Below are 21,806 nucleotides of genomic sequence, written 5' to 3'. Positions count from 1 at the left end.
TATCACTGTTGGACAAAACCACATGACCAGTTGAATGTAGATTAAGTCAATGGAAAAAGTTCTTGTCGATGCCCTGGGGGGGAGCAGCTGCATGGAAGACTGCTAGCCCACTGCATGTCCGCTCATCTTGCCAGTCAAGCCTGGCAGAGGGGAAATTACAATGGCGTCACCTTTCTCAGTTGACAGATGGGAAGCTGAAAGAACTTTCCACTGGGGCCCTACTTTATCAACTTTGTCCGGTCAGGAGAGACTGCTGCGGCAGGATGAAGGAGAAAAGACATGCTGCATGCCAGGAAGCGTCTGGCAGATAACACTACCCGGCAAGTAGAATCCAGAATATGGATTCAATAAGATCTGAGCCGGCAGATTCAATCTGTGTGTTCCGGGTCACAAAATATCACCAAGAACCCTCCTTGAGGTGTTGTGAAACATTGTTAAAGGAAGGGAGGGTGAGGATTTCAAGTGCCAACTTTGTTTGCATAAGATCAAACTTTTTTTATCATATGCATAGCCATAGAAATGTGTTTGGAGATAGTAATACTGTCATTCAAACCCATTAAACCGTTCAGAGTTTGACTGGACCGTCAAATATTTATTGCATTGAAACTTTGGCAATTTCAAGACAGTCGACTGTTTGAGAGCCTGATAGCCTACCAAACAGGCTTTGCTAGAATAGTGTGATCCAACACAGCCCAGCACTCTACACACTTACACCGGAAACGCTCTCTTTGTCATTCCACATCTGTATTGTCTATTGTAAAGCCACCAGTGAATTGCAGTGTGACAAAGAGTAGAGTTATGTTTGTCACTCTCATACCTAATGAGGGAGACATTCTTGCAGGCGAGCACAAACAAATACATGCCCGTCTCCATGCGAGTTTGGCTATGCTATGCCACAGTTTAACCGTGACCTCATCTTTCACACATTTCAGATTGTTGAAGTGCAGGTATACATGAAAATAGACATAAGTCTCCATGTAATCATAAACCTGACACTCCACAAAGTGACAGCAGCTCCTGTATGTGAAGTGGTCATTAAAAATGAACATTTAATCTGCAACTACTGTCGTCTAGAAATTAGTTAGGGCTGTACAAAGAAATAAAATATCTTTAATAGTTGAGCCATCTGGCTGCTGGCTTGTTTTTGTGCTGGGGTTGTTAAGTTTGCTGTGGAAATTTGTTCTTTTTCTAGTTTTCCCATCACATGGGGAAAAGCTCGAGGCGTGAGGTCATCATAACAGCAAGAATTAAAACCATGTCAAAAAGACAATAAGAGTCTGCCTTACTGAGTAACCGTTTGTTTATCATGACAGTTTTATATTGAGAATATCTAGTATAACAGGACACAATTGCCAAGCGATATGCATTATTTGGCAACAAGGTTGCGACTTGTTGTTCCTTGAGCAGCCGTTGCTGGTCCTTTATGCTTTAGCCTTTTTGTATGTGTTTATTCTGTCATATAGACCTGCTTATAGCTTTTATCATGTCACCTTTATTCTGTCATATAGGCCCAATATATCACCATATATAAGCTTAGGTGACTCAGTGATAAGGTACCACAAAGCCAGGTTTACTTCCAGGTAGAATGTCTAGTTATCTTCAAAAACTAAGCATTACTATTGTGTCTTTGTGAAGGGTTGGATTGGATCTTCTTAAATACTAACGTGTGCAAGTATAGCCAGTACCTGCATACATAGCAAACAAGCAAACTCCACGCAAAAAAAAGATCATAGCTTTGAACCCTGAACCTTACAACGCTATGAAAGATGTTCTATCCAGATAATGTAACGGGAAAGTAACATTTTGTGTAACCTAACAAAAAAGTGGATCTTCTAATACATTAAGAATGCAACAAATTTACTAGTCTCCAACTTGGCATCTTTAAAATGTCTGCCTTCTCTCTGCCTAATCAGATAAATGGTGATAAATTCTTGCAAGGATCAAGTACGATGCTATGTTAATTAGCTGGAAGTCTACCAAGGAAAAATCTATCCCCGTACACTTCACACTTAACATTAACCACTATCCAAGTAGAAGAAAAAGAGTATTATTGTGAAAGCTACATTTTAAACAAACAAAAAAACAAGCAAAGCATGCCTTACCCTTCTTGATAAAGTTCATTTATAAAGCAAAAGTCAGGGAGGTTACTGTAAATCCTGATGTTCAATTCTGAGTTCATGTATGTGATAGCAAAGAAGTCAGCTATATCATATGATCGCAATGGAGTCTAACCAGGGTGTTTAATACCACAGCTGACCCAGCTTGTGCTTAGAGCAACTGAGGGAATGAACTCATAAATGCATCTTTGTATCCTATCTGGTCTTGGTTTTTTTTGCTATGCTTAGGTTGCATGTGCTTCGAGGAGATACAAGAGTTAAAAGCCCGGTTGTCAGGTTAAGTTTAGCTCTACAGGATCTCCACCCTTTGGCCTGGCCTGACAACTCATGTGCATGATTTTGTCTCCATAATGGAGTCTGCTCATGTGCACCACATCCACAGCACCACATCCACTTCGATGCAGCATCTCCTCAAAGGAGGAAACGCCTAATCGTGCTACTTCATTGTCTCATCTGTCTCACTATAAGATCATCACATAGGTGGACCACCCTGAAAGGAAGATCTACTACTGCAGTATGCGGTTTTTTGCATGTATTATCTTTTTATCCAGAAGATATCTTCAGAACAAATCCCCTCACCTAAATGAATGAATAGCCACACTAAAACCACAGATCTCTTCTTTAGGCCAAACCTTGCCAAAGTAATTCAGTAAAAGGCATTAAATGTAGAGATCAACAACACAACATTTCACAGCATTTTGCCATTGATCATATATTATACAACCATTTTGCCTAACATGGCTATGATTTTTTTTTTAAAAAGATACCTGAGTAACTAAAAAAGCTCATACTTGATGAAACAGTCATTTTTGTCACTGCATAAATAACTTATTTCTGTTTCTATACAATGTTTGTGGGTGTGCGCCTGAATATATTTTAGTTGTGCACCGAACAGAAGCATCACTTTCAGCACAATTAAAGTAAAGTAAGTACAAATATATATTTTACAAAGCACAGCTCCACTGACAGTAATTAGATTTATACATTTATCGACAGAAATACAAATAAAATGACTGGGACACCGGACAATGGCGGTAATATCTGTTGTTGGTGTATCAGTGTCACATAATGCAATATATTATTACAACATCAATATGATGCCCAACATCATCCGACAAATTATTCATCACAGAAAAAGAGGGTTAGGTGTGCCTCCTTGTCACTATACAAACTACACACTATAGATTTTTTATTCTAACACTACCTCCACACAGCATCTAAACAATCCTCGTGCATCATATTACCGGATTGTCAAATTAATATTCTATATGATGCCTATGATATCACACATGAAACATTTCTACCTTTCCACAGCACGAGAGGGGAGCAGCAGAACCAGACAGAGAAAGGGGAGAGGAGGGGGCTGGCTGCTTGGGAGGGTGGGTCATGCTGGCATTTATTGAGCTGTCAAACAGCAACCGGACTACATTTTAAACCTTCACCACAACCGGCCAACACTGAGTCAACGTACCTTTGTATTTTTCCAAAACGTCCTCATAAGCCTGGAGGTATTCCTTTTCGTCCGAGAGAACATAGCCCTGCGCGGCGTGCTGAGCCATAACACGGCCTCCACACACTGGACGCTCAACAGTGGCGGACAGGGACACAGCATGTGTGTGTGCACGCGCGGGCGCGTCAGTAATTTTTGTGCGTGTCCAAAGCTTGTGTGTATGTAGTGGCTCCTCAAGAGTGATCGGTGCTGTTGTTGCGCCGGAGGAAACGCCCTACATCCCTCCCTTGCGTGCAGTTCGTCCAATAAGACCAACTTCCTGCCCGGACTTGACTGGATTGATAGGAAACAAGCGGGCGGACCTGCGCACGCTGTTAAAGTGACGCTCCTTGCATGTCATCTGGGATGATTTTCAATCTTGTTTTATTGTTCAAATCTGATGAAAAAGTAGGATTTGTTGGCAACTAAAGTAGATACGCGGCCTCGGTAATCATCCTTTGGACCAATTTTACCAGAATGACGCATTCATTTTTTGCAGGGTCCAATGGAGGCGCTCAGTCGCAGAGCTGGTTTGAAACCTACCAAACGTGCAGGACTTTATTTTTTGAAATTCTGATGGGATTGTTACTTTTATCAGTTAACCAACAAATGATAGACTAGCCGAGCCTCTACTATAGACTAGACTATAGAATAAATAGATGTCGATAAAAGGTATAAATTGTGTGAATATAGTTTTGATATCTAGATTCACTTCCTTGGCTGTTTCCTAAGAAGATTGAAGTGGAAAAATCGGACCTAACACGCCCCACACCAACAAATGACTGGACAGTGTCATGTTAATTTACCTAATAATCGTGCCTTAATTCATACTGATGTGTTTACCAACTGCCATCCTTTATTAATAATTTTACAAAGATATTTGAACAATTCTACTGGGGAGCCATAATGGGAAGAGTTTTGTGCAAAATGCAAAGCATTTGAGAGCCCAGACTTCAACTCAAATTGAATACTATTTGCATGAATTGTTGCAAAACAGCTTCATTAATCCATCTTCTGTATCTATCCAGCCATCCATCTATCCAACAAAATGCACAACCAGTTTCCTAATCCAAAATTCCACCACACATGCCACATCCCCTCGCAGAGACCAGGGTGTGTCCGACAAAAGAAAAAAAAAGCTCATCAAGATGTCACAATAAAGCCATGTGTGCGTCTGCTGTACTTGCACCCTCCCCATCAGTCACCCCGAAAACAACATAAGGAGCGCTCACCTGCGATTCTGAGCACCGCTCTCTCAGCCGGATCCAGCACGGAGCCTCCTTGAATTTTCCTCTTGGACCTTTCATGTCTGGGCAGGTTCCATGGCAAAGTGTCGCCAGGTGCCGGCGATGTCGACCCCGATTTGACGATATAATCTTCCTCTTCGGATAAATCGGCAGAGGAAGACATGGAGCAGTGGAGGGAAGGGTTCCCCGAGCAGGAGCTCTGAGACAAAAGGAGATAATAATTAAACAAATCCGAATATTGAATCAGTCACTGTGAAATGAAAGGACAATTGTGGAGGGAAAAAAAACAGGTTTTAAATTAGTCAGGCAATTGGGGTCAATTTGCGTAAAGTAAAACCATTTTCACAACAAAAGACCGCTAATTAACGGTAACATGCGGTCAATAGTGTATAGCTCCCCCGCCAGGTCAACATCAAGACTTACCACGCTATACATCATACGAAGCACCCCGCAAAAACGATCCTATTTTGCGCGTTATCTTCTTCCACCCTTCACATTTCGTGCGTCCACGCAGTGCCACGCCCTTGTGGGGATACTCCGGGCGGGTCGCGAATTGAGCGCATTTGGCGAATGATGCGAGGTGATGTCAGAGCACCAGAAGGAGCCGAAGGGATGGGAGTGATGGCGAGTCGTGTGCTGTCGAGGCAGGCAGGCAGGCTGTTCTGAGATGGGAGGGCAGGCGAGTGCCTGTGTTTCCCAGCGTCATGCGCGCCAGCCAGAGAAGAGGCTGCAGCCAACAGCGACCCACAAAGGTGTTGGCAGGATATAGACGCACTACCAGCCAGGACAAGAGCACCAGCGGGCTCCCGCTGACTTACTTTAATGTATACAACATAAGGTGACACTATTGAGGGGGATTTGGACGCAGTTAGAAAGCATGGATGAATGTGTGCCAACCAAGCAGGTCCTATGTAGGCTAAAAAGAATATTTGCTTGCCTCTGAAAATGTTTTGAACATAGCCCAATAAATAGGGCTGCTAAGTCTGACTGGAATACATGAAGGTATTCTAATTTAAGAAATCGACTGGAAAAACTGTTCTGAGGTCAGTCAAACTGTTAATAATAGATATCCTTTCATGTTTTTCCATGTTTCATCACAGTAAAATGTGACAAGTTGCATTTTGTCATCTTTTTCGGCGTGCTTATATTCCTCTCACAAAAGATAAGATACTTATGATGAAATGTTAAGCACTATGGAGAAAAGTGTGTACCCTGAGTCAGCATTAATGATTCTCTGTTTTATGTAAGAAGCAATCTGGACAGGGATAAGAATAGCTGACAGATTAGAGACCATCCCATGTTTTTTTTTTAATTCAAGGCTTATCCACTGTTTTACAAGAGAGCCACCAGTCATAGCTCCATAATAATACCTCAAATGATGATGCATCTAGAAAAGTCAAATACAATTTAAATACAGAAAGATTAGCATTTTTAAAAAGATGTGTGTGAATATTGGCAGCATGTTGCTACCCACAGCGTGCAGGGGGGGGGGGGGGGGGGTGGCTGGTGGAATTGGATCACAATAGAACCTTAGAAGTTGTTCGAAGCACCCTCAAGAACAGACACATTGAGATGTGACCCTGCGCTCACAAATGTTCTTCTGGATCAATGAACACAGAAGATTGGACACAACTGTCACAACTGCAAAAGTGGCGGACAACTCTAATTTATTTCATTTTAAATGGAGTATTCTTTCATTAATGCATAGCCAGGTGACCCAATACTTTTGCCAATAGTAGTGTGGATTTTGAGTTGACTCTAATGGAAAACAAATATCTTAGGTCATCTTGATAGCTTTCATATGCTATCTGCATTATTGCAGCACGACTAATGGAGGAGGCAGGAAGCTGCACAGCCACGGCGATCGATGAGATCATTTTTCACATCCCACTGGATCGAAATCATGTAATTTCTATCACTTGCTGGTGACATTACTTATAGCAAGAGAATGCCTGCATAGTTTATATACTGTGCAAAACACTACATGATATTTCCGGGTGTGTAGTACAATATGTCATGTTAAAAATGCTTTTAAATTGTTTGTATTGGTCTCATTTTTGCATAACAAAAATCTTCAAAAGGGGTTTATAGACTTGTCATTTTTTACTTTGACCATTCACCTAAAGAAAGTACCTACAGTTTTGCGTGTCGGGGTGACTTGCACAGACTGATAGAACTCTGGCAGGACTCGCTTCTTCACTTTCCTTTTCCTGAGAATCGATGAGGAATCCGGCTCATTGTCCGGGACCTCCACCAAATTGGACTTTTCGTCTGTCACCCGAGCATGTGAGCTTCTCCTCGAGTGGCGTGGACTGTGTCTGAAGCCCTGGGAAACAATAGCAGACATTTAATTATAATAACACTTGCGTTGCTTTAGCAATGATGTGTTTGGTCTACTCATAGTGGAAGAAAAGGGAAATTCCAAAGACCACTCAAAAAGTCCAAAAACCACTCAGTTTGAAAGACACAAAAACTCTCTCCAGGTTATACAAACACATTTGCTTAAAGGCTCAGAAGTCGTTTTATTATTTAATAGGAAGTCAGGATCAGGAATCTGTGATAAAGCTGAATTCAGTTCAATTGAATTGTAATGGAGTTAATTTTGTATTTCTTTTTGTATCATTATCCTTCAATATTTTACAAAAAATATGTAATTCAAATAATAAACCAAACATGAATGTGAGAAGCAACTGTACGACTTCAACAATTATTCGATTACAAATGTTTCACAAATTCTGAGGGTCCATGGTTTATTTTGAAAACAAAGTCCCGTAACCGGAAGCATAGACATCGAAAACAAGCTTGACTAAAAACCACAAAAACATTGTACAGTTATTGTACAATGACGTGCTTAACATTTCTCACTGAGAACAAATATCAAATATTACTCTTTATATTGTTGAGAAAACACTTTACGAGTGTTAAACCTGCTGAAAATGAAATTGCCAAATCACCCACATTATTGATGACATATGCGCACTGCGCACTTAGTAGTCCATAAATAGCAATGCGGTCTTTCGTAAAATAAAACCAAATGTTTTAGCCATAACGGGTGTCATATTTTCAGGAGTAATTGAGAAATTATCAGGGGGTAATTTTTGCCTTAAGTTAAAAACAATGTAATAATTATCTTCATCTATGATGGTGTTGACGATCATGACGAAAATGACGTAGCAAACTGATAATGACAAAAGTTCATCCCTACCTCTGATCGAAAATGATGCGTTCGGAGGCCCACTACGGAATAGATAAAACAAGTTAGCCTTGGATTAAACGCAAGAAGCATCGTACATAGGCAGATAAAGACGTCTCATGGGCAAGGACCATTCCTAACAGCATCTTTGCATGCATGTAAGGCTCAGTGCGTGCTCGGCACCTACAAATAAATTATTTGGTTGAATGGAACAGACGTGGCATGGCATGAGTCATGAGAACATGAACAATTCTCCAACACTCACCGCGGCACTTGGAGCGCCCTGACAGCACTGATTTGATGGGCTGCTTCCCGCCAGCGACACTGCGTTGCCAGCTGCAAAAAAACACGATAGTGGCAATGGTCCCGAGTAAAAGCAACAGCAACAGCAGCGCGCACTGTAGACTGAGCGGCCTGAGGAGAACCAGAAACACGGCAGCGATCATCATCAAGCTGAGATGAGGCCGCCGAGAGCCGCTCGACTCACACCTCCTCCCTCGCTCCCTCCTCCTCTCCCTCCTCTCCCTCCTCCTGTTCCCCCTCCTCCTCTCCCTCCTCCTCTCCCTCCTCCTCCAGCTATCCCTCCTCCGATTCCTCCTCCTCCTCCTCTTCGGCCTCCTGTTCCTCCAACAACTCCTCCACCTCTTCCCCCTCCTCCAGCTCCTTTACCTCCCCCAAGCCCAAGGAGGAGATAGGCACGGGGGCCTCGCTCACTGGGCCACTCGTGAAGCGCAAAAGAGATCCACAGCCCAGGCTATCGTGATACCGTTACGTTGTGAGTGAGTCAGCAGCAAGTCTCATTTATTTCTGACAAGGTGCAGGGAGAGACTCAGAACATTGCATCCAAGCCCTTGCGGAAGCTGCTGCAGAGATGCCCGAAAAGGATCGAGCTTTTGGATTTCTCTATGGCAGGGAGTGCTTAATATAACCTACGTTGACATGCTTTCTACGAGCTCTATTGCACGTGTAAGTGCATTCTTTCTATGCTTTTAAACTCAAGGGTTTGCCCAGGATGAAGGTAATATGCACACACTTTCAGGATCAAGCAAACACCCCCATGCCAGTCTGATGCAATAAAGATTATGTAATTTTGGAGCTCGGGGTGAGGGGAAACATGTTTATCATGATGCTTTTTTTTTTCTTCAAAGCTGTTTATTAGCTGCATCTAAAGTTGCATGCCATCATGGTCAATGCTTAGAGGAATCCATGTGACCCACCACAAGCTCAATTGTCCAAACGGACCTGCATACAAAATGCTGATCCAAAAATGTGTACATATTTGCATTGATTCATCCCGCCACACGGGTGCGCTCTGCGACCAATACAGCTGCTGCAAGCTCCTCATGATATTCATGATCTCTAAATTAGGGACCCTAATTCCATCGTGTGCACTATTAAAATAATAATAATAATTTTGAATGAAATATATCCGCGATACATGTCTTAATAACAGTATCGACAACGGCATGGTTTTGGTAACCTAAACTAAATCAAACACCGCCCGCATGGGACACGCTGTATTATAAATGAGTGCTACCGCTTAAGTGACGTTTCTAGCGGAGTTCGGCATACCTTGCGTGTAGCTAAGACAGTACGGTGGGATAGCAAATATTAGTCAACTGCGGAGTGCACGCATAAAGGTAACGTTTTGTTTGATGATTCACGTCACAACCCACAGAAGCAAACTTAAGTTTCGGACTGTTAAAGTGAGATCTCAGCTCCACGTTTTGATCAACCCTATTAGTTTGCGTCGTCAAAAAGACAATTCTCTCTGCTAGTTGTAAAACTTCATAGTGGCATCAAGAGATAAGCGATAGAGATAATCTAAGAAATGTGATTTGCTTGCACGATAAAAATCGGAAATCAAATGTGCCCCTTTTGGGCGCTTTTTAGTCTTCTTCGGCTATTTATTAACTAGTGTTTATTCTCGCATTAACTGGGTGCGCCCTCTAGCGGGATTTACTATTTAAAAGAAGAACTACAAAAATAAAATCCATGAAGTCGACCGTATTTTGTTTCCTCGGGCCAAAGCGATTGTACCATTTTTGTCCTGCATTCTCCGGCGCTCGTTTGACTATTTTGGAAGCTCTTGCATCATATACCTGAAACTGATCTGTACAAAAGGGGTTTTAAAATAAGCTAGAACGACAGCAGTAGGTAACTTATTGCTGAATCCCTTGGTAGTGTTGTAAACAAACAATAACGAATCCCTGTGTTCCCTTCAGTACAATCAATAGTTGGGAAGTTTACATGCTAATGCTAATTTAGTCAGCATATTTGAAGTCTTTGGTGATTGTTGTGCTAGAACTGCAAGTTCCTGGTCTCTCTTACTTATAGTGTCGTTTTTTCCCCACCACAGATTCATGTCTTCTCCAAATACACAGGATGATGAGGAGGATGTGGAGTTTGTATCTGTAAGTCACACAGTTTACCTGTCTAAAACTGAACCATCAAAATCTGAAGCAGTAATTCATAGATGTTTTTATTATTTCTATGTCAGGAGTAATTTAATATATATTTGTATTCATTCAGCGTCTCGGGTAATGGTTTGAGATTTTCTACTTTGTACCCACAGGAAGGCCAGCTCAGCCCAGTGGAGTGTGTTGATCTGAGTGATAGTGACGATGAACGCTCTTCATCCTCATCAAGTATGGTAAGAAGTTAAAGTAAATTCTTGTTCTGTCCAGCGATTAAAAAAATTAATACAATTAATTACAAGATTAATTAATCTCATCTGATAAAGACCCCACAAATAAATATTTGAACTCTTCAACATTACAAAATTGTAGTGGATGACGAATCAGTTAAAGAGAGGATTTGAAATTCAATTTTTTATTGGTGAAGGTTGCTTCATAAATGAAACAAAAAAAAAAAACCTGGTGCATCATTCAAAAATGCAATACGAAAACAGTTTAATTATAAAGCTGACTCGTACAGCAATTCAAAATTGAGGGATCTCAAAATTAATTAATTTTATTTTAATATATAAACAAATGTCAGTTCTTTTGTTACTCTTTTATTCAGGAGAAAGAAAAACAAAGACAGCCGGATCATGCAGTTCCCGGTAGTTCCACAAAAGAAGCTAATCTGGAGGCAAAGCGCCAAGTGGCACTTTGGCTAAAGCTGTCAGGTATTTCCTGCATCTGAATAATAAAAAAGAACATTTCTTCACTGCACACTATGAAGTAAACAGCATCCTCATTAATTAGACCTGCACAGTTTACACAGATTTGTGTGGCCATACTTTTCAATTGATTTACCTTATGATGAGATCTGCCTCCTTTTTTTGTAGATGTCCAGACTGAAAAGATCAATTCTGGTTCTAAAAGACGACGGAGAGCTGCTCACCCCACGAACCCCTCGACTAAATACTTATGTCCTGTAATTAACTGCTGTCGTGTTTATGATAATGCACTTCTCCTTGGAGGGCATCTGAAAAGGTTGATTTTATTTTCTAGTTGTCTATTTCTTTGGGAAAATGTAAATATTTTGGTTGAAGCTTTCCATATATTTATTTTTTACTTGTGTAGGTTTGACCACTCACCTTGTGATCCAACTATCACTCTCAAGGAAAGTTCCACTAAGGTGTTTGCCTGTGTGGCCTGTTGTCGTCATTTTCAGACCCAAGAAGATTGGCAGGCACATCTTGAATCTAAGGTTTGTCCACTTTAGTAACTCCTCAAATCCTCCAATGTTGTGCTTTGTTTATAAAATTTCATTTCTTAGGCGTCCTCTTCTCATCCCGAGGGTCACTCCATGTCTCAGCGCTGCGTGTCCATTATGTGTTATGCCTGTCCTACCTGTTACCTGTTCTTCAACAAACGGGAAGATTGTTTTTGTCACATGTCAGAAAAAAACCACTTCACAGAGTCCCTCAAAATGAGTGGTGAGACTTCTTCATATGCATCTATAATATGATCTGCCTTGAAAATAATTATAGTGTATAATGTGCCAATTGAGCTGTTAATTGATAGCATTAATGAGCTGTCTTTTTTTTTCAACTTTTATTCCTTAGACTCCCAAAGAGAAGTGGTACCAGTTCCATTTCCACATCGCGCCATGAATCGCCTCATTGCCTTGTGCAGCGACACCCCATTCACTGTCCAATGCACTTTTTGTCATAAAGTGCTGACTTCACATCAGGAAATTACAGCTCACTTTAAGTATGTTTCTGAAATGTATTTATTTTTATATGAATATGACCCTTGTTGAAAATGTGTTTTTTTCCCCAGATCTTATTTTGCTATTCTGTTCTTTCCCTAGTGTCAAGTGCATAAATGGCACCGCAGTGGCCAAGGCCGATGCGACAGTGGTGCAGTTAGTGAAACAACTGCAAGTGCGAGGCCAGTGCTCTCGCTGCTGTTCAATGTTTTTGAGCCAAACAGAAGTGGAACGTCACAAAGAAGACACCCGACATGAGGTGGAGATCAACGGGACCATGGAGCAAGCTCTTCTTCAATTTGACAAGTTTCATGAGAAACAAGTTATCTACTGGTTTAAATACGAGGAGAATCCCACCTCTGGAATACTAATTCATAAAAGCGGCACCACGAAGAACGAGTGTGAGCAGGTACCCACTAAACGGAACAAATTAGGTTCCTCGACCGCATGGTTCTGCGAGTGCGGTATGAAGTTTTTGGACGAAACCTCAGCCAGTAATCACCTCTTAGCCGTGAACCAAATCTTCTACCAATGCGGCGTGTGCGATAAACGCATGGGAGAATCTTGCATGGCCCGCTTGCACATGTGCCGCATTCACGGGGGCGCACATCTAGAGAACTTCTTCATCTACTGCTGCAAGTGCAAAGTGAAAATTCCTCGCCCAGCAGATGTCCTGCCACACGTGTCTGACGCACACACTGGTCACACGTTTTGCACTGAACGGGATGTGCCTGAGGATGCCCAGCCGTCGACCAGTAACAGTGGTAAAATGGACTTGTGCACGACCTCCGAGTCCATACCAGAGGTGGCGGCGGCTTCCTCTTCCCGAGCGCTGCCTACGTGGATGTGCCGGATGTGCGAGGACGTGTTTGACTCGGAGGCCGCAGTTCGCAAACACTGCGGCGACCTGAGCAGCCACAAATTCCAGAAGTTTGTGTGCGGCCATTGTCCGCAGAAATTCTTCAAGGCATCCACCGTGAAGCGACATTGCGCCAACGAGCACGACGGGCAGATGAAGAGCGCCTACTTCTGCGGCCTCTGCAACAGCAAGCAGTTTGAGTCCGAAGGAGAGTTCCTGCGCCACTATGAAAGCCTGCACAGTAACGACTTCTACTGTCTAGGCAACGACGATATTGTTCAGCCCGCTGGGAGTAGCACACCTCTGGAACCATGTCCCTGCATGAACTCTGAGAAGAGCAGAGATGGACTGAATGTCACCTACACCCGCTGCATGAAGACACTGGCCTCTGAAGGGCTCTGTCAGTACATGTGTGCTCCTTGCGCGCTTCGCGTGCACTCCTATGTTCAGATCAAGACTCATGTCAACACCATCCATCCTGCATTGAACTTGGACAAAACCTTTGAAGTAGAATGCCAAACTTGCAGGCAATGCTTTGGGGATGTTCCGGAGTTCCATAATCACTATCATTCCCAGCACTGTGCGTTAGCGCCATGCGTGAGCTCAAGGACCTACAGGAAAGATGCCACAAAACCACCAACACTGAAAAATGTTGAGGTCAAAGCACCGCTGAATGGTATATGACTTCTTTGTTTACATTTTTACATAATACAAATTAACAAGAAGCATACAACCAAGGGAGGATAAGCAGTACAGAACATGGATGGGAGATACTATGGTTGAATTTATTGTATTGTTTTTCACCACAGATGCATCTGATGTAAAAGTGAAACACGACATGGCTTTGAGCGCAGAAGATCAAGAGTCGGCAGGTACATAATTAAGACCACGGATGAGATCCACACAGTATGTTAAAACATGTTTGTCACTAACACTAAGGCTGCCTGCTTTTAAATTATTTTACAGAGTTACAAGAGGCTCTTCAAAGAAGCCTGCTGGACTTCTGAGGAGACGACGCATTGTTCATTAATCAGGGTTTTGCACGAGGAACAACATAACGTTACTCAGTTATGATTTGTTGTTTCAGAAAGAGCAGCTTGATGTTTAAAAGTATGCTTAGACTTTAAAAGGAATAACACACACTGATCCACACCTTTGCTTGTATGTTTTGTTTTTGGAAAAAAAACTTGTGTTCTGTTTTTTTTTTTTAAAGAAAAACATTTAAATTAGTTTTGAAATTTATGTTAAGTATAGTTTCACTTAGACTCAGAGAAACATAATTTGTAATGCGGTGTGCCTCTTCAAATAAATTTCTGATGTTCTTGCAGACTTTTCCTGACTTTTTTTGTAAAGTTTCTTTCTTGCAGATATTTGACAGATGGTTTTGTGTTAAGAATAGCCTTTGGCTTTTAGTATTGCGTTTTACCACCTATTAATCAGTAAAACACAGTGTTTGTAGCTGTACACAATTTTTAGTTGGGAGGTTACTTGGAAAATTACTCAAAGGGATAGCGTTGGTATTGTTGCTTTTTTTTAGGAGTAGTAGTAAATAATATAGCTACAAAAGAATATTACAACAATAAAAGTTTATAACGCGATCCCTTGGGGTCTCCATTTCGGCTTCGTCTATTCGGGACTCTTCGGGAAACTCCGGCAAGGTCGAGCAGAGGAAGTCCATATCCATGTTTGGCAATGTTCCCCGGGGCGTTCAACTACACCAGCGTACTGATCAGACAGATCACACTGTATTCGGTGCACCCCTTGCAGGACAGACCACTTTGAAAAACATTCAGATTATTTTACTCATTTGGCCACCCAACGCAATGGCCCAAACCAAAATACAAGCGAAACACAACGATGCATCTAGCGGCAAGTTCAACAGAACTATGTCCATGGCGGACCGGGCCGGACAGCTCTTGTCGAATTTGGATCAGCTGGAGATAAGGTAACGGGTGGGCTCCGGACCTCGGGGGCTCCGCACCTCGGGGACGCGTGGGCACATTTTGGATAAAATAAATGTCGCTTTTCCCCCGAATGTTAATTATTACTATCTTGTAAATGTGTGCTTCATTGTGGTGCTGATTAATCTCTTTGCAAAATCTGTGCGCGTGGGTGCGTATGTGTGACAGGGTGGAGACTTTACGCGAAACAGCCTCGGCCATGGAGCAGGAAAGGGAGTGCATCCTGGAAATGATCCAAACCTTACAGAATAGTCAAGAAATGCATAACATCAGTGCCGGTGAGCTCATTCTTGACTTCCACTTTTTGGACACTTGTGTTTGATTGTTCTATTTTCACTTGTGTACAAATAAGTGGTCTGGTGTTAAAAAATAAATAATAATAAAAATTAAAAACCCAGCTATTTATGCTTTCTAAAGTTCACCGATATGAAACATGGCAGGTTCCAAGAACTAAATTTGCATATGCATTTCTCAGTGCATTCTAACCCCTTCCTGTCAATTCTGACACATGATTCTTTTTTCAGGAGAGAAAGAAGAGTTGACTTTGACTGCAGACCGACTAATGGGCCGCACATTGTCAGTTGAGATCAATGTGGGCACCATCAGGAACAGCCAGCAAGAGGAGGCTCTGCGCAAGGCCACGTCCATCATTGACGAAATCGTGAAGAAGCTGCTGGATAACATGTCTGAATCGAAGCAGCGGCTCCTCGCTTTGCACTCGGCCTGCCTGACGGACGTGCCGCCCGTGCCCATCGACGAGAAGTTTCAGGCCATTGTGATCGGTTGTGCTCTGGAGGACCAGAAAAAAATCAAGAGGAGGCTGGAGATGTTGCTGAGGAACGTTGGAAATGCCGAGAAAAATATAAAGATCATGGATCACCAGAAATTAGAGACAAACGGCAGTCAATAGGAATTGTTACCAAAACCTAAAATAACCTTCACTGTGGTAAGCAAACTGTGACATGGGGTGCATACATTTGTTATGTACCTTGGGGCCAAAAGCACCACCAGACTAGCATGAAATGTTTATGCCACCATTAATTACAATTTTAACTCCACTACCAATGCCTGAAGACGATACAAGTCAAATTAAGCTGAGGATTTATTTGCATAAAGCTTTTTGTGTACAAGTGCATAAAATTGAAGTTGAAGGGAGCCTGTTACTTTAACAACTGCTGTCATAGCGACGAGATCAAATTACATAAAAAAGTACAGCAGTAATACGAGACTAAATTTTTAATACAAGAATGAATGGTAAAATGCATGATTTTGTATATTTTACAATAATAATGTTAAACAATGGATTTAGGAAAATAAACCTGTTACTTACAATGCATAATGTCATTAGATTTTCTTTACATAACAGCATACAATACCTTTTTTTTTTAGGTCATCCCTTGTTTAAATACCTCTTTGTAGAAGAACCATTGTCCCCTGTTAACAATCATTTTAGTTATGATTCAGAATATTGCCGTACTTTGCCAATAACTTCAAGTAAAATCCCACTTCGGGTTTAAAGTTCTGAAGGTTTTGAGTGGGTTGAAAATGAAGGATTAAGCCGAAATGAGCCTTGAGGGAACAATTACATGTGCAAACAGTTCGGATGGGGTTTTTTGAAAAATAATATTCCTCATGTTTCCATGTTCGTATGCTGTAACGTTTGAACTGTAATGGAGCCACAGTTGAGCTGATTGTCATTAAAGTGACCAGCCTGAGAACAAACAAAGTTAAGATTCATTTATTTCACCTCTCCCCTCTAGACCGTGACAGCTGGAGCGCAACTGCGTGGCACATTTCAGGTTACATTTGTTAGAACTAAAAATGAAACAATGATTCATATTTGTCAGACATAAACCAATTTTTTTCTAATGAGATAATGTGGTTGATGGAATTAAAAAAAAATTAAGAAAGCAGCACATAAATTCATACAACACCTGAGTGACAGCACATAACTATGAGTCATTTTAATTCCCGATTCTTGGTTTCTCCAATTCTGCCATTTTAATGATAAAGTGCGTGAAGTCCATTTGGTTAAGAAAAAAAAAAGGCAAAGAATTTATTATATACAAATGTGATGTGCATTTTCAGGGGACAAAAATATTTTCCTTGAGGTCAATGGACAACAATGTAAACATGGTTAAGGCATTGTGGCTTTGCAACCAAATTGGAACATTCACGGAGCGCTCACAAAAGGCTTCTGCATGCAACACAATTACAGTACACCACTTTTCTTTGCTTCCAGTACTAATATTTGAATGTTAAATACCACCATACATGCAAAAGAATCAGTTCCCAAAGAACAAAAACAATGTGCATGCATGTGTCATTGGCCAATATTCATTTAAATAGAATTAAGAAGGAAGTTTAAAGATGATTTCACATTACGATATTTAACAGGAGACTTTCCCACAACATTTTGTTTGTGCTTCTTAGACCAGCGTGAACATTTCAAATGGCTTAGCGCAGAATAGGCATCTCTTTTAAAAGGATTTGAAATTTTGTCGTAGCATTCTAAAAGTAACATTATAGACCTGATATTTATTAATTTATTTTCCCTTAATTATTAATTTGTTCAAATTAAAAGCAGCATGGTAACACGGAACACCCAAACAATATATTAGATAAAAATCAAAATGTTGTACTTGATGTCTGCTAGGCAAGTTGACAACATTGATGACTCACAAAGTAATGAGTTACAAAAATAAACGTATATAAAAACAACGTCCGATGGACGAGTGTAACTTGAGGAACTCAAGTGTGTCGGCCTCCTGTTAAATCTCAGAGGGCTAAAATTTAGTAAATAAATTGATGAGTGGACACACATATTCATTTTGGGATATACGTTAGCATGACAGATTATTTGAAGGTTACATTCAAACCTCTGCTGCATTAAGACAGGACATAATTGGCACCAGGAAGCCATTAACACTTCAAATTATCACACAACACTTTTGATTTGTATAAAAATACATTTGACCAGTCGCTGAATTTATTACAGATAAACCAAACCGTAGTGATAGGGATAAAATACTCGGCTTGTCTTCTATAATAAATACAAAGATGTGCAGCTGAAATCTGCAGGGGCAAAATTATTCATAATTTATTCTATTCAGGGGATCATATGATGTCATTGGGAAAACAGTATCAATCTGACAAATTTTTCACATAAATCTAAAAAAAAACAAATCTCTGAAGAAGTAGTTTTTGTGGTCTGGGAAAATTGTGTGAAAATAGAATGATGATCTTTTTCCTGCACCCCAAAAAAAATCTCTGCATCAGAAGACATGAGGGATTATCTGTGAACAGCAAAAGTGGAGCCATTGTGCAAGATAATGGAGATGAAATTCATCCATCAATAAGAGAGGAAAATTTAGTAAGGAGATTAAATGTGAGGTTAGTGTAGCGAGGTGATTTCCCGTGTTTGCACTTTGGTTTCTATCTGAGGCTACCAGTGGATGGTCAGCACAAAAACCAAACACACACACACACACACACACACACAAACAAACAAAAAATGCTGTTTGTCTAGAGGAGGCTGCAGCTGCCGAATGGGTTTTTACTCTTCTTGGTCCTTTGTTTGTTTGGTCGTAGTGTGATGACTTCTCTGCCGTTGCTGGAGCTCTGGTTGCTTGGATTACTACTTGTGGTATTAAAAACTCCTGCGTGGAAAAACAGCATTTGGATGACATCATGTGGGGGAAGCAAGGAAAAAAAAATTATACACACAGTAAAGTTTCTTACCTATTTTATTGCTGGTCGAGTGTACCGCCTCAGTCTCCTCCGCTGTTTGCTGTTTGAGTTGTTGAAGATACTTCTCAGCTAAGTATTTAAAGACTGAAAAACAAAATTATAGAATTATAGTGCTTCTTTACACCTTTTGGACAATTACGTTGTAGTGTTAGATCACCTTTTCAAAAACTTACCCTCTGTGACATTCAAATCTTCTTTTACTGAAACTCGGTAAAATCTCAATTTAAGCCTCTTGGCCAAGGCCTCTGCTTCCTCGCTGCAACACAAATAACATACTGAAAATTCTTCATTCTTCCAATGGATGTGTCTAATTGTTGACATCCATGAAAAAAAACCAACTTACTTTTTAATAACCGTTTCTTCCAGGAGGTCAATTTTATTCTGCACAAGAACTGCAGGAATATCTCCCACCTCTCCTTCAATCTTCTCCTTCCAATTGTCAATAGCCAGAAATGAATCTCTGTCTGTGGTAGAGAACACCAGCACGCACGCTTGGGCGCCTGTAAAGAAAGGTAAATGGACCACGGTGCGCCATACATAATTTAATCCCAACACCTGCATATTGTCGGAACAGCGTCACAGGAGATTTGCTTGGTGGATTGAATTGAACACCCAAAGGACAATTCATTAAAAAAATCTGCAAAATCTATGAATGTTATGCTGCCAATAGATTTTGTGCCAATATCGAATAATAGACAAGCTGTGAAAGATATATTGATGAACCTGTTGGTTTCTTACCACGGTAGTACGCCTTAGTGATGGCGTCAAATTCCTCCTGCCCAGCCGTGTCCCATAGCATAAGGCGAACGTCTTCGTCATTAGCCCTAAAATCAACGTGACAGAGAATGGAATGAGTCACCGTGACATCAGCCTACATCAGAATCTTTTGTAACCCACATGATCTGCCTTTCCAGGAAGTCCACTCCGATGGTCTTTTTGTAGTCCTTGGTGAAAACACCCTTGCAGTAGCGCTGGATCATGCTGGACTTTCCCACAGCACCGTTGCCCACCACAACCACCTTGATGGCCACTTCCATATCCTCCTCCAGCATGGTTACGCCGCCCCAGCTGCTCGTGTCACTTTGACGTCGATGGAGCACTTATTCACCCGTGTGACACATACACATAAAATCCCTGAGAGCAGAAAATACACACGTTTGAACAAATTGACAGTGTTGGTTATGGTATCCTTTATTTAACCTGGTTTGGAAAAAAAAAAAAATCTCACTGACAGGTAAAAACTGAGATCTTGGCTACTATAAGGACATAAACAAATGTCCAGCAGATAGCAAATCTGAAACAATTAAATACAAATGTAAAAGATTCATAAAAAAGAAATTACATGAGTGCATATGATGTATGCATGTCATAAGTGAGGTAAGAGGGAGTCCAATGCGAGCTTAATTGGAGCTCTAAATTTGACAGTGCGCTTGTTTATATAAAAGCTGTCTGGGTGTGTTTATTCTGCCTTTGGGTCCGACACTGCGGCTGCATACTCCGCGTGGCAAGTTGGCCTATGACATGCTTGCGGCTTCTAACTCTAAACAACATATTGAGGGAAAGCTGTTCTCAGTGGCCATTGACAGCATCGCCAGGGTCCTTTTTCTAAGACTGCAGATCGTTTGGCTCAATGATTACCAACTAATGTGCCGTGGCACATTGAACTATAAATTTTCCAATTTCACATAATTGGTCTGAACAATGTTTATTTTCTACAAATTATGCATTGGTTCGTTTATATATTGTCAGTAACATACAGTCCTGTATAGTGACACCAGTCACAAAAATAACACACTTGTATATTCTCATGTTAAACGTGCATTATATTGGCTCGATAAAGGTTTGAAAACAATGGTTTTGCTTATAGAGTGTGAAAATATCCCAACTGGGCCTCCTTTACAGGATGCTTGGCAAAAGCACATTTTTCAACAATCCAGCTTTTGTCTTGAATTGAACCATATGGTGCACTGTGCACTTTCTAAAACACTACTTACATTTGGTTGTGCAGTGCAATAACATTTCTTAAAAAAAAAAGACTGCCATGCATACCTTGATTGACATTTAAAGTACCAGAATCAGAAGATGGCATCTGTCCACCACACCTCTGAACAAAATCATTATCTCACCAAAGCCATTAATGACAAACCCGACGAAATGAAATCGATAAATTGACTTGAGCTGCGTCTTTACTCCGCTCTTGTCTGTCGTTTGCGCTCACACGCCTGTAGCTTCACCTCTTCTAGTCCATAAGGGGCTCACTCGCTCTCAAGTGGCCAGCAGCTGCTTGCGTTGTCTTTCTGGCTGACAAGTCAAGGAAACCAAGCCAGAATAGGACAGATCGCTTACCTGGAATAACGTTTGTGTGTTGAACCACATCAGATGAACTGTCTTGAGAAGAAAGTCACTCTTTACGCCAAAAAGACTAGGTTCCTTTTCAGCAGAAAAAAAAAACTATGCTCCTCCTGATTGTCGTCTTGCAAATGACTACTAAAAATGCACAAAGATGAGCAAAGCCTTCTAAATGCAATGCAGTCAGGTCAGCGTCGATGTTAGATTACTACTAGTGTCATTCGCCAAGATGAAAATTCTTCATCACCACCCACCCGCAAGCGCTGGCTGCTGCGAGCTAGCAACGTAGCGCACGAGAGTGGCTAGGTCGCGTTGCTAACTCGCTAATGTTTGTTGCTAGGCAGCACAGCCTGAGTGATAACACGTCATCACTCAAGGATCATGGGAGCAATTGTAGTTCTGACATGCAATTAACATTATAAGTCTATAAGATTTTGTTGAACAGTAAAAAGGATACATATTTTACGAGCAACATAAATAATTTGGTGAAAGTCTGAGAAAAACTTTGACAAGTTATCATCACATAGCAATAGCAAAATGTTTTATACCATATCACAAATGTGCACAAGAGCTCTCTGGTAAACTATTATTATTATCAGTGTGTTAAGCCATAATTGTGGAGGACAAACCAGTAATAACATAAAAATGATTTAAAGATACAAAACACGTTTTGTATTTCA

General features: G+C 41.0%; 4 protein-coding genes across 13 annotated transcripts in view; 2 read left to right on the top strand and 2 right to left on the bottom strand.

Moving 5' to 3' along the window:
* The window catches only part of dst (dystonin), a 77,594-nt gene extending 69,031 nt beyond the window's left edge, over positions 1-8,563 (bottom strand). Inside the window, exons 1-4 of one of the 5 annotated variants that reach the window (XM_088385808.1) lie at positions 8,312-8,563; positions 8,059-8,090; positions 6,991-7,179; positions 4,839-5,052 (exon numbers count right to left, since the gene is read on the bottom strand). In XM_088385808.1, the coding sequence (XP_088241934.1) occupies positions 4,839-5,052; positions 6,991-7,179; positions 8,059-8,090; positions 8,312-8,495 (619 nt within the window). In that variant the 5' untranslated portion in view covers positions 8,496-8,563. Of the gene's footprint in view, positions 1-3,588; positions 3,797-4,838; positions 5,053-5,276; positions 5,476-6,990; positions 7,180-8,058; positions 8,091-8,311 lie in introns of those variants that run through there. The other 4 variants (XM_088385804.1, XM_088385805.1, XM_088385806.1 and 1 more) reach the window with 4 other exon arrangements.
* On the top strand, positions 8,139-14,393 carry znf451 (zinc finger protein 451). Of its 6 annotated transcripts, none has more exons than XM_088385813.1 (11): positions 8,139-8,821; positions 10,406-10,460; positions 10,622-10,699; positions 11,071-11,176; positions 11,339-11,486; positions 11,577-11,703; positions 11,773-11,932; positions 12,062-12,209; positions 12,310-13,742; positions 13,876-13,938; positions 14,033-14,393. In XM_088385813.1, exons 2-11 carry the CDS (start codon positions 10,410-10,412, stop codon positions 14,071-14,073), a joined length of 2,355 nt encoding a protein of 784 aa, XP_088241939.1. In that variant the 5' UTR covers positions 8,139-8,821; positions 10,406-10,409; the 3' UTR covers positions 14,074-14,393. The 6 variants fall into 6 exon arrangements, with proteins under 6 accessions (XP_088241939.1, XP_088241936.1, XP_088241937.1 ...); XM_088385810.1 differs by having other exon boundaries at positions 8,139-9,012; XM_088385811.1 differs by having other exon boundaries at positions 8,139-9,064.
* Positions 14,394-14,757: 364 nt separating this feature from the next.
* Positions 14,758-16,719, top strand: bag2 (BAG cochaperone 2). The gene is made up of 3 exons (XM_088385095.1): positions 14,758-15,011; positions 15,196-15,305; positions 15,552-16,719. The coding sequence occupies exons 1-3, from the start codon at positions 14,890-14,892 to the stop codon at positions 15,935-15,937; spliced, it is 618 nt and encodes a 205-aa protein (XP_088241221.1). The 5' UTR covers positions 14,758-14,889; the 3' UTR covers positions 15,938-16,719.
* Positions 16,720-16,749: 30 nt separating this feature from the next.
* Positions 16,750-21,465, bottom strand: rab23 (RAB23, member RAS oncogene family). Its single transcript, XM_088385096.1, has 7 exons — positions 21,124-21,465; positions 19,675-19,911; positions 19,516-19,601; positions 19,121-19,277; positions 18,951-19,033; positions 18,769-18,861; positions 16,750-18,686 (listed from the first exon to the last, which is right to left on the bottom strand). The coding sequence occupies exons 2-7, from the start codon at positions 19,827-19,829 to the stop codon at positions 18,553-18,555; spliced, it is 708 nt and encodes a 235-aa protein (XP_088241222.1). The 5' UTR covers positions 19,830-19,911; positions 21,124-21,465; the 3' UTR covers positions 16,750-18,552.
* Positions 21,466-21,806: the final 341 nt, after the last annotated feature.

The sequence above is a fragment of the Syngnathus floridae genome, chromosome 9, assembly GCF_059516105.1.
Source record: "Syngnathus floridae isolate MCC-2025c chromosome 9, RoL_Sflo_1.0, whole genome shotgun sequence".
NCBI lineage: Eukaryota > Metazoa > Chordata > Actinopteri > Syngnathiformes > Syngnathidae > Syngnathus > Syngnathus floridae.
This window is presented reverse-complemented; position numbering and strand designations above follow the sequence as displayed.

Bases quoted from the DNA above. Each gene is read 5' to 3' on its own strand.
- znf451 (XM_088385813.1), top strand. From the start codon at position 10,410: ATGTCTTCTCCAAATACACAGGATGATGAGGAGGATGTGGAGTTTGTA. The intron at 10,700-11,070 runs GTAAGAAGTTAA...TCTTTTATTCAG, and splicing joins CTTCATCCTCATCAAGTATG to GAGAAAGAAAAACAAAGACA. The intron at 11,704-11,772 runs GTTTGTCCACTT...TTCATTTCTTAG, and splicing joins AGGCACATCTTGAATCTAAG to GCGTCCTCTTCTCATCCCGA.
- bag2 (XM_088385095.1), top strand. From the start codon at position 14,890: ATGGCCCAAACCAAAATACAAGCGAAACACAACGATGCATCTAGCGGC. The intron at 15,012-15,195 runs GTAACGGGTGGG...TATGTGTGACAG, and splicing joins TTGGATCAGCTGGAGATAAG to GGTGGAGACTTTACGCGAAA. The intron at 15,306-15,551 runs GTGAGCTCATTC...TTCTTTTTTCAG, and splicing joins AATGCATAACATCAGTGCCG to GAGAGAAAGAAGAGTTGACT.
- rab23 (XM_088385096.1), bottom strand. From the start codon at position 19,829: ATGCTGGAGGAGGATATGGAAGTGGCCATCAAGGTGGTTGTGGTGGGC. The intron at 18,862-18,950 runs GTAAGTTTTTGA...TTTGTTTTTCAG, and splicing joins AGATTTGAATGTCACAGAGG to TCTTTAAATACTTAGCTGAG. The intron at 18,687-18,768 runs GTAAGAAACTTT...TTTTCCACGCAG, and splicing joins CTCGACCAGCAATAAAATAG to GAGTTTTTAATACCACAAGT.